At 41.1% G+C, this 16,576-nt stretch overlaps 1 protein-coding gene across 1 annotated transcript in view; it reads left to right on the forward strand.

The window, feature by feature from the left end:
- ZZEF1 (zinc finger ZZ-type and EF-hand domain containing 1) overlaps positions 1-16,576 on the forward strand; it is a gene marked incomplete in the record, with an annotated part of 3,903,331 nt that overhangs the window by 1,057,389 nt on the left and 2,829,366 nt on the right. Inside the window, 1 exon segment of the mRNA XM_044082903.1 lies at positions 16,464-16,576. This exon segment is cut by the window's right edge and continues 2 nt beyond it. Within this exon segment, the coding sequence (XP_043938838.1) occupies positions 16,464-16,576 (113 nt within the window).

A 16,576-nucleotide genomic window follows, 5' to 3' on the forward strand; every position in this document is an offset into this window, starting at 1 on the left:
ACCTTCTCTGACCACAACATTAAAATGTTGTCCAAAATCCTGAAATACTTCAAAATCTTGGACATATGAAGGGATGAAAATACAAAATGATTTTCCCATTCTGATAACATCAGGTTCGCGATTATGGGAGTACATTTTGCCCCCATAGCTACTCCTGCCGTCTGCCAAAAAAACTCTCCCTCAAAAAAAAAAAAAAAAAAAAGGAAATTATTTCCCAATACTATTTCCATCATCTCTACTAAAAATTCACTTTGGTGTTAATACCATCACAACCTACTAGACTGTGGAGAAAACTGTCTAAACCAATATCATGAGGTATAACTGAGAAAAGGTTGACCAGATCTATTGCAAGGAAAACAAATTTATCATTCCTGTTAATACTCCTCAACAGCTCCAAGCAATGCCAAGAATCACATAATATATAAGCTTTGTTTTCTACAGCTACTTTGGAATACCTGCGTATGCTGCCAAAGGTTCAGATGCTCTGCGTGTTTCGCTGTTGCAGTCATCACATTTGGGTTATCTGCCTGCAGTTAGCCCTCAGTCGGCCTGAATACCAGAGTTGCAGAAGCAGAAACCTGATCTCAACGCAATGTAGTTAAAATACTGAACGGTTGCTGTTAAACAGGCTTTTCAAGTCCACAGTTCAATAAAGTTCTCGGCAGCCGTAGCAAAAGTAAAAACTCTTCTTTATTGTAATAAATATAGCTGAAGGGTGAGCGCTTTCGCGTGGTCACAGCCACGCTTCATCAGACAAATAAAAGTTCTGTAATACAGTGCTTATATACAACATAAATTACTTAGATTGAAACCAAACCCTATGTAAATGAGTGTCTCATTAACCATTTAAAGTGGCAATGTATAGCTTCCAAGATCAAATAACAAACTGTTGAAAAGCGGTGTTGTGATATTAAATACAGGTATTAAACCAATGAATTTTTTACACATAACTCATGTTGCAGTTTGCAAATTAAAATACAAATCTAAATATGTGTGTATAATAATTTAAGCTAAAACAATCTTAATGTAGTTCTATTACAACTCTGCGCTTAAATAAATAAATAAAGACAATGCAAACGCTGCACTACTTCTAAAAAGACTTATATATAATTCTCAGTGCATCTAATATAAGCATTGAGGTCTTTATAGAACTTAGTATATTTCAACAATTTGTCCATCTTTTAGCGAGTGGCAAAGAAAACTTTGCGTATCAAAATGTTAACAGAGATGGTATTAAATAAACATTTGTACAATTACCAACGTGGCTAGAGCTTACATTTATTTAGCGCAAATTATTTAAGATATATACTGGATTGTAAATATAATGGATAAAGCAAATTGTCATGAAACTTGTTAATGATTGGAAATAATAAAACACTGTATAACTGAAAACTGACAGCTAACAAATAGTCCTGAAAGAACTCATTTACGGTTAGCAGTATAACTAAACAAACAAGTAAACATTAAAGGAACTTAACATAGTTCAACAGGTAATTCATGCTTAGAATAAAGAAGAAAAAGCACAAATAGAAAGAACAATAAAACAATAAAGAATACATATAATGAAAACTTTAGACGTTAAAGTGCTGTTGAGTGTAACACTGTGTAGCGTTTAAATGGTTACCATATTAACCAAGGCATATATTCATTTGATGTAAATATTTCATTAACTATTTAAAACCAAAACTGTATAAAAATATTCATTAAATTATCATAAACCATTTTTTTAAAAATATATATATATATATTGATAATTAAAAAACTTTTGTGTTTACATAATGAGTATGAGTTCTGTCGATGTCTTTTTGAACCCAAGTCAAGTCAAAAAGTTTTTTATTATAAGACTTTTTACATATACTTAAATAAGTCTTACTATGAAGCTAATTATTAAGACATCAGAAAATGCAACTCCGAACTCAAATCAAATGACATATAACATTTTAAAATATATCTCAGTTTAAATAGAGTCCAAAGCAGAATCTATTGAAATGTGCTACCAGCGAAATATGAGCATTACCTAGTGGTGCACAAATGACTGTAGAGTTGAAAAAATGTATAGCAATGCTAAAAATGTAATACTAAGGAATAAGACCATACAGTTTAAAATTACATAAGTGAATAAATGAATAAATAAATAAATAAGTAAATAAATAAATAAATGGATAAATAAATAAATGAATTTTATATCATAATGTTTTCATTGCTTTAAAACTAATAAACAAAATCTATTTAGAATGAAGAGATTGACAACTTAACATTAAGTTATGTACCTACCATACATGTTAGTTGTCTTCTGGATGAAAATACAAAATGATTTTTTTCCATCATCTCTACTAAAAATTCACTTTGGTGTTAATACCATCACAACCTACTAGACTGTGAGAATCACATAATATATAAGCTTTGTTTTCTACAGCTACTTTCTGAATACCAGAGTTGTCGGATGCTGTCGCTTCTTCCTTGACGTCAGGTCGTCAGGGGTATAAAACATGCAGCCGATGCCATTACATCAGTCTTTCTTGCCGTGCGGTGCCCGAAGCAGAAACAGTTTGCAAGTGCCAGTCTGCTGACTCCTGAAAGTTTCGTTTTCGAGTTTCAGCCCCAAAGTCTTCAAAAAAGATAAGTACCCTGTTGGGATCCTTTTTCTTGCTCTAACCGATGTCAGTAAAAGTTAACAATTGTCTTACCTGTGGAAAGCAAATACCTCATAGAGATTTTCATTCTTACTGCATCCTCTGTTTAGGCCCAGACCACGACATCCCTCGCTGTCTGTTTTGTGCCTTATTCAATGCCTGAACTATTCGTCTGGCTATTTTTGCAGCCAGTTACTTTTGTACTCGATCTGTGTACTCTGACATGTCTTCGTTAAGCCATCTGACTACCGATCTTTGGAAAAAAACGTAAGGATAAAGACAGAGGCAGGACAGCATAGGTCCAAAACTGCCGACGACTCTTCCGTTAAGCTAGTCGCCAGTCCGCCGGTACTCAGTGAGGCGCTTTTGCAGCCCCTGATACCCGCTACTTCAGATTCGCAGGCCTCTACTGAGACCCATTCGGAGTTCGTTATGCCGCGAGATGCTTCTTCGACTATGGAACCTGCGGATGTGACTACCTTGGATGGGTCCGGAGCCACTGTGCAAGCACTAGCTTCTGAGGGTGTATTCAGGCCTACAGACATTCATATTAAACCGACGCCTTCATTTTCATCCAGGCCTAAAACTCGCACTATGCCTAGAAAACAGACGACCAAACCGCAGGCTTAGGCCCATATGCCTAAAAAACAAATGCTTAGAATGGCTGAAGACCTTATTACCTTAATTAGGGGAAGCCAGCCTTCCCCCTCTGAGACCTAGAACTGATTTTCTTTCTGATTCTTCTGATCAGGAATCTAATATTTCTGCTCCTTCTGATTACCAGAATTTGCCCTTATCTACTTATGAGGATTCTGATGCAGAGGATTCCATTCCCTCTGCTTCCCCTCCAGAAGATTTTTCTTTCATTGAAACCTTGGATACTCTTAGGGATCATTTCCGCTGGGAAAGCCAAGATTACTCTGAGTCCAAAAAGAGACTTGGGGAATTCTTACTTCTACCTCAACACAGGCCTTTAGCTATCCCACCTGTTCTGGACATTGTAGATGATGCTTTCTTGGAATCTAGCCTTACCCCAGACACTTTACCTCCAGCTCCCAAAAAACCTGACAGGTACTACAGAGTACCTGACTCTCACAAGTTCCTCTTCAAGAATCCTTCTGCGGATCCAGAGACCATTTCCCAAAGACCTTCTTCTTCTTTCGGCTGCTCCCGTTAGGGGTCAGCACAGCAGATCAACTGTTTCCGTTTCTTCCTGTCCTCTGCATCTTGCTCTGTCACACCAACCACCTGCATGTCTTCTCTCACCACATCCATAAACCTTGTCTTAGGCCTTCCTCTTTTCCAGTTACCTGGCAGCTTCATCCTTAGCATCTTTTTCCCAATATACTCTTCATCCCTCCTCAGCACATGTCCAAACCAACATAATCTTGCCTCTCTGGCTTTGTCTCCAAACCTTCCAACGTGGGCTGACCCTTTAATATACTTATTCCTAGTCCTGTCCATCCTCATCACACCCAGTGCAAATCTTAACATCTTCAGCTCTCCCACGTCAAGCTCTGACTCCTGCCGTTTTGTCACTGCCACTGTCTCCAACCCATATTATATAGCTGGTCTCACTACCCTCTTGTAGACCTTCCCTTTCACTCTTACTGGTACTCGTCTGTCACAAATCACTCCTGACACTCTTCTCCACCCACTCCATCCTGCCTGTACTTCTTCACCTCTCTTCCACACTCACCATTACTCTGAACTGTTGATCCCAAGTATTTAAACTCATCCACCTTCACCACCTCTACTCCCTGCATCCTCACCATTCCTCTATCCTCCCTCTCATTCACACACATATATTCTATCTTAGTCCTGCTGACCTTCATTCCTCTTCTCTCTAGAGCATATCTCCACCTCTCCAGGATCTCCTCCACCTGTTCCCTACTCTCACTACAGATCACAATGTCATCTGCAAACATCATAGTCCACGGGGACACCTGTCTGATCTTGTCTGTCAACCTGTCCATCACCATTGCAAATAAGAAAGGGCTCAGATCTGATCCTTGATGTAATCCCACCTCCACCTTAAACGCATCCGTCACTCCCACCGCAGACCTCACCGCTGTCACACTACCCTCATACATATCTTGCACCACTCTTACATACATCTGTGACACTCCTGACTTCCTCATACAATACCACAACTCCTCTCTAGGCACCCTGTCATATGCTTTCTCTAAATCCACAAAGACACAATGCAACTCCTTCTGACCTTCTCTGTACTTCTCCATCAACACTCTCAGAGCAAACACCACATCTGTAGTGCTGTTTCCTGGCATGAAACCATACTGCTGATCACTAATCATCGCCCCCCTTCTTAACTTAGCTTCCATTACTCTTTCCCATAACTTCATGCTGTGACTGATCAATTTAATCCCTCTGTAGTTACTACAGCTCTGCACATCACCGTTATTCTTAAAAATCGGTACCAAAACACTTTTTTCTCCATTCCTCGGGCATCCTCTCACTTTCCAAGGTTTCATTAAACAATCTAGTTAAAAACTCCACTGCCATTTCACCTAAACACCTCCTGCTTCCACAGGTATGTCATCTGGACCAACAGCCTTTCCGTTCTTCATCCTCTTCATAGCTATCCTTACTTCCTCCTTGCTAATCCATTGCACTTCATGATTCACTATCCGCACATCATCCAACCTTCTCTCCCTCTCATTCTCTTTATTCATCAGCCCCTCAAAATACTCTTTCCATCTGCTCAACACACTCTTCTCGCTTGTGAGTACGTTTCCCTCATTATCCTTTATCACCCTTACCTGCTGCACAACTTTACTCAAGAGACATTAAGGCTACTGCTGCCAAAAATCCTACCCTTTCTGATAGAGATTCTAGAGCATTGGACGGATGGGGTAAGAAGGTATACACTTCTACTACTTTGGCCATTAGGGCTTTAAATTGCCAGTTTCTTATATTAAAGTATCAGCAGCATATTATGGGACTACTTAGACAGAAAATGTTGTTTATTCCTGACTGTGCTGAACACAAAGAATTGATAGATGTAATGCATTCTGCAGTACAAGTTGGTAAACATACTTTGCAGTGTGGTTTTGACGCTTTAGAAGCATCTTGCAGGCCTGCTGTCACTGGGTCTGTACTTAGAAGGCATGCTTGGCTTAAGGCCTTCTATGGCTACGTCAAAAACCTAAATGGCAACGCTCAGGTCTGTTCTGAGCTAGTACAAAATGGAACAAAATACACTGACCCTTTTGACATTGCCAACATCTTGGCTGACAGGTTCAGTGCAAATCCCCCCCCCCCCACACCAACTACAGGGCCTATAACCATTCTAGGGGATTGTACAAGTCCAATTATTACTGATACATTGGTTAGCAAGGCTCTATATAAAGCTAAAAACACTGCCTCCATGGGACCAGATGGTGTCCCAGGCTGTGTCATACGTGAGCTCCAAAAGGAATTAACCCTGCATCTTAATACCCTGTTCACTCTCAGCCTCTCCACAGGATATGTGCCCATAGAATGGCCCACGGCAATGGTGGTCCCGCTACACAAGGGTGGGGCCACAACTGACCCTGGGAACTACCGACCAATAAGCCTGACCAGTCTGATCTGTAAGGCTATGGAGCGAATCATTATGGAACTCATAAATGGAGAGATTGGAAACCTCCAGTCACTGGACCCCACACAGTTCGGCTTTGTCAAGGGCAGATCATGGCTCCTGAACCTGGTGGATTTCTTTGAGACAGTTACTCAGGCTATAGATAAGGGAAAGGAGGTACACACGGCTTACCTTGACCTTGCTAAAGTGTTTGACACCATTCCCCATTCAGGTATTATTGATAAGCTCACCAGCCTGGGCATAAACCCTTACGTCACAAGATGGATCGCAAACTGGCTCTCAGACAGATCCCATAAAGTAAGAGTAGCGGGATCTATGTCCGAATCCAGACCAGTAACGAGTGGTGTGCCTCAGGGCTCTGTCCTGGGGCCCCATATACTTCTCAGAAGTACAGGCAAGCACGGAAGCGCTGTGGCTGACCAAGTTTGCAGACGACTGCAAACTGGGTGCTATAATAGTCTCTCTGGTCGACATGGAGATCCTCCAGAAGGGACTAAATGAGACTGATGCATGGTGTCAAAGCCATGGTCTCAAGCTAAATGCAAAAAAATGCGTAGTAATCCCCTTTGGAAAAACAGAGTAACCATAAACTACAACATAGGAAGTAATCCCCTGAAATCTGAAGAAGAAATAAGGGATCTAGGGACCCAAGTAGATAGTCAGCTTTCCTTTGATAACCATGTTGCCAAAGTGGTTGGAAAATCCTTCTATGTGAACCATCTGATCACAAAAGGGTTCGCATCAAGATCTAATGATGTAATGGTGCCCCTCTACTCTTCCCATCAGACCCATTATTGAGTACAATGCACCAATTGGAATGTACCTGGCTAGACATCTCCAGCAGCTGGAGAGACCACAAAGGTACCCAACCAAGAGGATTACTGGCCTCAAAAAGTTGCCTTATGCAGCACGATTGAAAAAGCTAAGACTGTTCTCTGTTGCATACCGCTTTCTCAGAGGCGATCTCTATCTAACGTACAGAGCCATGTCCAATCCAGAATTGTTGAACATGCTCCATCTTAGCAAAACCAAATCTACTCGAGCTACATGCTCTAGGGATATAAACCTCAACACAACAATGAATAGAACATGCTGGCGGGATAGATTCCCTTCGCAGAGACTTCCCTTACTATGGAACAGGGTCCCAATCTACATAAGACAGAGTCCCTCACTATCACTCTTCAAGAGGAACCTTGATGAGTGGATGGGTAACAGAAAGTTCACACCGGGGATCAAACCAACAGCACTACTAGATAGGGGCCAAGGGTACTAGCTGCTAGTACAAGGGTCTAGGGAACTACTAAAGGAGCGATGAATACCGCACAACGTGGCTCGGCTAATATATGCCTTTGGGCAGATAGCCCAGTACCAACTTATGAACCTATAAGGAACAAAACTTGCCAGATCATGTTAAAGCTAAATTACTGTATGCTGGCAATGTCAGTTTTAAAACTTGGAACATAAGAAAAATCTTTGCTCAATAATCGGAAATGTTCCACCTAAATATCCAAATTGCTGAAATTATAAATAGAAAACCCATTGTGATTTTAAGATTTGCAAGGCATAACTATGACTATCAATAATCAGATATAATTGTTCATTGTTCTCTATTGTTGCCGTTTGTACTACTTCCTTCCTTTCATATTCCGTAATTGTCTGTAAGGCCTCGCTGGGTTTGTCTGCCCTGATTCTTCAGGAGCTTTGACCATCTTAGCTAGGGAGAGCGTTCCAGAAAAAACCCACGTTCATTACCTCGTGGGCCATGCACATTATCGTTATATCTAACCAAATTCCCTACGTTATCACTATCTACACATTCATAGTTCTCTGTAGCATCCCCCTGTCGTATTTTGGGAGGGGATGGGTACACTTTGTTGTCAGCATAATCTTTTGCATCTCTCTGCAGTTTACGCTGCTTTTTCTCAGCATTTTCTTTAATACACTTATTTAGATCCATTAAAATCCTATTGTACCTTCCCATATAGTTGGAAAACAAGTTCTTGTTTATGCTGAGATTTAAGTCAGAAATCTCACTTTGTAATTTTATCAATTTGCATTCGTTTTCCTTAATAGTATTCACAATTTCCAGTCTGGTTCTGTTAAACAAGTCCATCAGTTCATGATGCATTGTAGACGCACCTATTTCCATAGTGTGAGGCCTTTGGGGATTTGGTTAAGCAACAAAAATTTAGCCAAAAAAGTGTTACCCAATTGTAGCAATTTATTTCTTTTGCACATCCGCTCAAAGGAAGCTAACTATGTTTTTAATGAGATTGTATCTCTCTTTCGGTCCAGTAATGTGAACTTAACCATTGGTGTGCAGAACCAATCTTCAGAATCCTTTACCACGGGTGTTTCATGATCGGATGAATTAATCATCACTCTGTTGTTCTAAGGTAGTGGCATGTGCAATGTAAATAAGTCATTTTGAGTACCAGTGGAAGGTATTTCTTCAGCCATTATGGTTCTCTCATTCATTAAATTGTCAGAAAGTTGTTGGACTAATTGCGTAAGCTCACGCACAAGGGTTTATAGGTTCATAGGTTCATACTAGGCTATCTGCCCTAGGGCATTTATAAGCCTAGCCAGAGTGTGTATGGCTTACGCCACCCATTTTAAATTAATTTTGCTATGCCCTTTTTCGAGGTTAGTATACTGTGCCTCTGTCTAACAGTGACACAGAAGTGATACCCAGGGTAAACCTATGATCTCCCATCCACTCATCAAGATTCCTCTTGAAGAAAGTCAATGAGGGAGTCTGCCTAACCTGGACTGGGATTTTATTCCAGAGTGAAGGGAGCCTCTGGGTTATGAATCTGTCCCTCCAGCATGTCCTATTTATTTCAGTGCTGAGGTTCAAGTCTCTCGAGCGCGTAGCTCGATGGGATTTGGATTTTCTGAGGTGCAACATGTCCATTAATTCCGGGTTGGACATGGCTTTATACATCAGGCACAGATTGCCTCTGAGCAGGCGGTATGCCACTGAGTAGAGCTGGAGTTTCTTTAACCAGGCAGCATATGGCATCTGTTTGAGCCCTTTGATCCTCTTGGTAAGGTACTTTTGGGGTCTTTCCAGTTGCTGCAGGTGTCTGGTAAGGTACATCCCAAAAGGGGCATTGTATTCAATTATGGGCATGATGAGGGATGAGTAAAGAGGCATGATGACCTCCCCTGATCTAGATGTGAATTCCTTCATGATTAGGTGGGCTATGTAAAATGTTTTTCTAACCACTTTGGCCACGTGGTTGTCAAATGAGAGATTGCTATCAACTTGGGTCCCCAGGTCCCTAATTACTTCTTCTGTACTGTAATTTGTGGGCACTTTGTTTTTGCCAAAGGGGATGACTATACACTTTTAGGCGTTTAGCTTGAGGCCATGGCTCTGGCACCAGTTGTCTGTTTCTATGAGGTCCTTTTGCAGGATGCTTGTGTCGGCTGGAGAGTCAATTATGGCGCCCAGTTTGCAGTCATCTGCGAACTTGGTCAGCCACAGTCCTTCCGTGTTGGCCTGTACCTCTGCGAAATATATACCGAACAAGAGAGGTCCCAGGACTGAGCCTTGTGGGACGCCACTTGTAACTGGTTTGGAGTCTGACATGGCTCCAGCAATTCTAACCATGTGGGTTCTGTCCTTGAGCCAGTTTGCAACCCATCTAGTGACATAGGGGTTTATATTTAAGCTGGTGAGCTTATTTATAATACCCGAGTGGGGTATTGTATCGAAGGCTTTTGCGAGGTCCAGGTAGGCTGTGTGGACCACCTTCCCCTCATCAATGGCCTTGGTGACTGTTTCAAAGAAATCGACCAGGTTTAAGAGGCAGGATCTGCCCTTAACAAAGCTGAACTGGGTAGGATCCAGTGTCTGTAGGTCCCCAATATCTTTATTTATGAGGTCCATGATGATCCTGTCCATAGCTTTGCAGACCAAGCTGGTCAGGCTTTTGGGGCGATAGTTTCCAGGATCTGTTGAGGCACCACCTTTGTGGAGAGGGACCACTGTTGCTGTACGCCACTCTTTGGGTACATATCCTGTAATAAGGCTGAGATTGAACAGTAGTTTTATGTTTGGGTTTAGCTCTTCTTGGAGTTCATGTAGGACGCAGCCCGGGACACCGTCTGGTCCCATTGATGCTGTGTTTTTTGCTTTGGAGAGGGCGGCTCTTACCTGAGCATCTGAGATGTCAGGGGGGCAGCACTCTGCTGGGATAGATATTTGCCCTTTTGATGGGGAGGGGGGGGGAGTTTGCACTGAACCTGTCAGCTAGGATGTTGGCAATGTCTGTGGGTTTGGTGTATTTTTTATCATTTTGGACTAATTTTGAGTATATCTGGGAATTCCCACCCAGGTTCCTCACATAACTAAAGAAAGCCTTGTGATTATCCTTAGTGTCCTGTGCAATTTGTCTGTCGAAGCTGGCCTTAGACGATTTTATGAGTGCCCGTAGTTTTTTGCTAATACTGATCAGAGATGCCTTCCCTTTTTGGGATTTTGCTCTATCATGTAGTAGCTTCCTTCTTCTATTGTATAGTTTGTTTACGGCTGGGGTCCACATGACAGGACATCTGCCTTTGGAGGATTGGGTCTTGGTTTTATTTGGGATTGCAAGATCCATGCATTCCTGAAGGTGTTCATAGAATGCGTTTATAAAGGATTCTGCAGTCTGGGCCATATTTTCCACAGGCCCGGGGGCTTTGAAGGATTCCACCTCTGTTTTGAGGAGTGTGAAATTTGCTTTAGAGAAGTTTTTTACTGTGGTTTTCTGGGCAGGGGGTGGGGTCGGGATGTGAATATCCAGTGAGATTAGTTTATGGTCTGATCTTACCAGTGAGGGATACACTTCTGGTCTGGAGCATAGAGTCCCCATGTTGGTGATGATCAGGTCCAGTATTTTTTCCCCTCTTGTGGGAGTGGTAACATGTTCCATAACATTTGAGTTTATAAATTCTAGGAACCTTTTGGCTAGGGTGTTGGAGCTAGAGTAATGCTCCCAGTCTATGTTTGGGTAGTTGAAGTCGCCCAATATAATGGTGTTTGGAGAGACCTTCATATTTTCCAGTGTTCTCAGGAAGGCCGAGTGGGGTTCCTGGGTTTGGAAGGGTGGTCTGTAGCAGGCTATAAACTGGAAGGCAGTTTTACCCACTGTTAGTTGCACATGGATAGTCTCTGATGCTTCGTGCTGTGCCACCAACCTGGAGGTGTGGGTATCTTTGACGAATATTGATACTCCCCCTCCTTTTGTGGTTCGGTCCAAGTTTTGGGGCCGAAAAGCATGGTATGAGGTATAACCTGGTAGTACTGGGGTGCTCTTGGGAGCCTTCAACCAGGTTTCTGTTACTGCACAGATATCGATGTTCTCCATGCTAAGGAGAGTTTTGAGTGCATGCATCTTGAGGTTTAGACGTCTGGCATTGAGTAGCATTACTCTTTGTTTCTTATCCCTTGTGATACCTATGGAGGTGGGTTTGTCTTTTGAGCCTTGCCTGAAAAAGGCACTATGGGGGTAGCAAGAGCCTTTGCCAGTATCTGAAAGCCCAGGGGTGACAGGTGCAAGCTGTTCCTAGCGAAGCATCGTTGCTTGTCGAGCATGTCACCCCAGGCTGACAGGCATTGGATCCCCTTTGAATGACACCAATACTTAAGCCAATTGTTGAAATTGATCATCTTGTCTTCATATTGTGGCATCATTCTTGGTGGGGGTAAGATGCTACTCAAGGTCAGAGTCATACCGGCCTGGTCTACATGCTCAGAGAGCTCCTCTATGTCTCTTTTCTTGTAGTCTAGGGAGGTACATCTCAGGCCATTCACACCAGCATGGACAATGACTGAGTCATATTTGTACTTGCCTTGGAGTGACCTGAGTGCTTGTGTTATGTGGTGGATCCTATCGCCCGACAGGCAGCTCACCGTGACCTTCTCCTTGTTCAGCCTGGTGAGCAGGACGTCAGTGTGCCTGACGATAGAGTCACCTATTACAAGTGTATCAGGTGTGTTGTTAAGCCTTAAGGGCTGTGACTGTTCGGCACACTGGCTTTGTGAGCTATGTGTTGCACATGTTTTGTTTTGGGGTAGCGGTTGCTTGGGTGTCTGCTTTGGAGGTCTCTGCTGCTTAGGCAGATTTTTATTTAGAGCCTCCGAGTATGTTTTTGTGTGTTTGTGTTTGGTTTGCTGTTGTGGTAGGTCTATGTGAGACTGGAATTGTAGTGAGTGTGGTTTCCTTCTCCTCCTGACTGGTTACGCCAGTACTGAGTTGAGAGAGCTTAGCCTCCAGTTTGGCTATATGGTTGCATCTCTCACATGTGTTGGAATTTGTTGGGAGGAGGAGAGGGTTGTCTGTGTACATGAGGCAGTTGTAACATTGCCTCAAGATTCCCAGATTCACCAGTTGGACCGGAGAGGAGATTGACAACTGACCTTTGGACATGTTAGAATAGTATTGGGAATTCCTTTATAATTGAAAAAAAGGGACAATGGGGAACAAGGTACTCAAGGGGAGTTTGTGAGGGTGTAGTGCTTTTAATTTTTTATTGCTGACTTAGTGAGCAAGTGCCAGGTAACTTGAATGCAATGTGTTATAGATAACTTAAATGCAAAAATGACAAACAGTAACTTTCTTTCAAGTGAAACAAGGAAATAAGTACAGTAAGCAATGCAGATATCACTAGGGATCCACAGAATCGCCGAAAAGCCACGTTTTAGGTGGAATTAGTGTTTCAGGGAAATAACAAGCAAACAAACAACAAGCATACAAACAAAGCTAGATTCAGCAGGCCTAGATCTAGTCTATGCTACAGCAAACAAGGTGTACCAATTTCAGTAAGAAACAGTTCAAATATGCAGGCACTATAAGCCTTTAACCAGAAACTCCCAGCTCTGAAGGGCAGAGTCCAGCCTCTCCTCCCACAAGAGTGCAGACTACGAACCTTCTTAATGTAAAATAACTGGCCTGAAGCCCAAGTGCTTAAACCACAACTAATACACTTTTAGAATAACAGACACTGAGCCCTCAGTTAGCAGTTCCCAACTTAGAAGGCTGTAAGCTACCTGTCCTGCCACCACAGTGCAGGCCACAAACCTTAATGTAAAACAACTGGTCTGAAGCCCAAGTGCTTAAACTAAAAGGCTTAGAATGAGATACACCAAGCAGTAATAAATACAATTGAGTACTTTTAAGATGACGCTAAAGCAAAATAAAGTAGGAAGAAACACAAATACAGTAAAAGGAGATTTTTTTTTTTTTTTTAAGTGGAAAGAGAGAAAGGTGTAGCAGAAATTAAGCTGATTGGCCTTCTCAAATGTTCACCCTGTACTGGGTAGAATGAGGTAATGACACTAGACTGGGAGGAGGGTCCCAGATCAAATTTACACCAGGGGCGGGCAACTGCAAATCCACCAACTATAAAAACACTATACCAACAGTGAGGGAGGGTGGGAAACAAACTGCAGAAATGTTTCTCACACCTGAAAAGCAGCAGTGAGCCTCTAAATGAAAGTTTTAAACAGCTGAAGGCGCCTCTAGAAAAAAGAGTTTAACTGCAACCAGTTATTACAAACAAATCACCCAACAGATGCTTAATAAAAGTGGACAATTTCCAGTTAATACCTCACACACACTGAAACTAGCTAGAAAAATACACAGTACACAAAGTGCTATAAATAAAGAAATAAAGAACAAAATAAACAAAAAACAGGATACTTAATGTTATATATTATAGCTCCGAGTTTCCTCAGTGTCCTTCCTTTGATCAAGCTCAGTGTGAAATGGCAGAACACTCACAAATGAACTTCTTAGGTAACAGAAAGTTGAAACCTGAGACAGTTTTTAAGAAAGAAATCTCAAAAGAACCAATGAGGTGCTTAGTCTAAGCTGTAGTCCAGGTGACCTCAGTCAGCCAATGACCTCAAACAATTCTCTCTCACTGAAATGCCTGATGGCTTTGGCTAAACCAAGATGTCCCTGAATATGTGCTCAGACACACAGCCTCCACAAACACTAGGCCCAAATACAAGCCTGAATATGTAAATGCTACAGATATCCCCACTACTTAGAACAAACTGCAGAAATGTTCCTCACACCTGAAAAGCAGCAGTGAGCCTTTAAATGAAAGTTTTAAACAGCTAAAGGAGTCTCTAGAAAAAAGAGTTTAACTGCAACAAGTTATTACAAACAAACAACCCAACAGATGCATAATAAAAGTGGACAATTTCCATTTAATACCTCACACACAGTGAAACTAGCTAGAAAAATACACAGTACACAAAGTGCTATAAATAAAGAAATAAAGAACAAAATAAACAAAAAATAGGATACTTAATTTTATATATTATAGCTCCGAGTTTCCTCAGTGTCCTTCCTTTGATCAAGCTCAGTGTGAAATGGCCTTCATATCTCTTGTTCTTTTAATGCTAATAATAGGCCCTTATTCATACTAGCTCGCGGGTATTAAAACCTGTAACCAGTTAGACGAGCCACAAGGCTAGAAAACTAAAATACATAAAAATAAAATAACCACACAAGTGGTAAAATGAAACCTCGTTTACTTTAATGAAATACACATTTAAATTGACTGAATAAAAACAGCTCCACACTTCCTTACATTAAGGCGTTCAAAGGCCTTTCTCACATCTTGTATTTTTGCTCCTGGCAAACGTAACACTATTTGATGTTGATCAGCTTCTCTGGAAATGTGTATCGGTTCCTATAATTTTTGAATCTCCAATTATATCACTTCTGACCAGGTCTGAAGAATCTCCACTTCCAATTCAGTAATATCTGTTCCATCAGTTGTTACAAAAGAATGATCTTTATCACCATTGGTCTTATTAATGCTTCTGTTTTCATTGCTTATTATATTTGCAAGCATACAGTTCTCATGCATCTGGCTTTGTACATCCATAACTTAAGCCACGTTGTCAGCTTTGATCTTCTCCTCTTTTTTCTTATAATCTTCAGTCCTTCCAAGTTAATTTTATTTTCTTCCTTTTGGTTTTCTAATAGAACATTGCTGCTGTTCCCTGTAATCTGTGTGTTACATAAAGTAGCATCCTTTTTAGTATGTATTCTTTGTGCATTATAGGCAATGAGTTTCTTTTTCTTCCTTGTTATTTGTTGTGAACTTCTTTCCTTTCTTTTTTTGTCTTATTTATTTTCTTCTCCATGCATTTAATCCACAGATTGTTGAATATTTGTATCCGGAACTCCAGAGTTGCCATTGGTGGTATCATGTTTAATAGGGATTGAGTGATTTTACTGACAGCAGACACTCCCTTTCCTAAATGTGTTTATTTCCACTTCTGCTTATGAGATGGATAATATTATGCAGCCATTAATATATTTAACAACTCATAGGTTCATAGGAGATTTCTAGGCTAACGGCTTAAGAGCCCTTACAAGCCTAGCTGGAGTAACTCGCCAAGCTGTACCAATTGCAAAAGTGCAATCATCATCAATAAGTCTAGGTTTACTGCGGGTCTACATTAGAAGACCAAAGACTCATTCTTTCGAAAGCGTCTTGGATGAACTTAAAAGTCTGAAAACGCAAAATATCGAAGCGGCTGTTAAGTGAATTCTTTCCCTGGGAAAGAATTTGCTTGGCTGGTTAGGTACGTTGCCATTTTTTGCACTGTAGTGTGGTATTGGAGTTGGTATATTTAAGTGGGGGTGTGGGGGGGAGGGGGCACAGCCCTCCACTTAATGTAATGTTTGAAGTTCTTTATTTTTTGTTGGAACAGCGTTTTTTTCCCTTGGGGGGGGGGAATCACTGTTCTGACACTTTGACATTGTAAGCTTTCGCTTACATATGGTCGATTAATCACCATTCGCTTTTTTAAGCATTCGGTCATCTAATATAGACCCGTTTTCTGCTAATAGTGGTAAGCAAGTCATCCAACTTTTGACATGAGGATCACAGGTCAGCAATTTTATCAGGTATTGCCTTTAGGTAAATGTAGCATTTACTATACTGCTTAAGATATTTTGCTTTAGGAAATCATTAGTGACATTCTTGTTTAAGGAGTCCATTTTCAGCTGCAAATGTATAAAGAATTGTAAATGAAAAGGATAATCAAAATCAGTTACCACAGAATTCATATAGATTTTAAGACAAATGTTATGAGAAAAATCACACAAACAATATACAACTAAATATTAAGATATATTGTAGTGTATTGCCAGTGTTGCATCTTGAACTTTTCTAATGTACACCTATTCATTTATTGTTTTTATCTGTAGTGCTCAGGATCCAAGTGGTCTCTTGCTTTTACCAAAGAAGGGAATTCCTTCAGATTTTGAGATGAAACCAGTTCTAACAGTTATGGAAAACTTGTTGTCAGCAGCTACTGGAG

The sequence above is a fragment of the Protopterus annectens genome, chromosome 9.part0, assembly GCF_019279795.1.
Source record: "Protopterus annectens isolate FY-2018-M chromosome 9.part0, PAN1.0, whole genome shotgun sequence".
Lineage (NCBI taxonomy): Eukaryota > Metazoa > Chordata > Ceratodontiformes > Protopteridae > Protopterus > Protopterus annectens.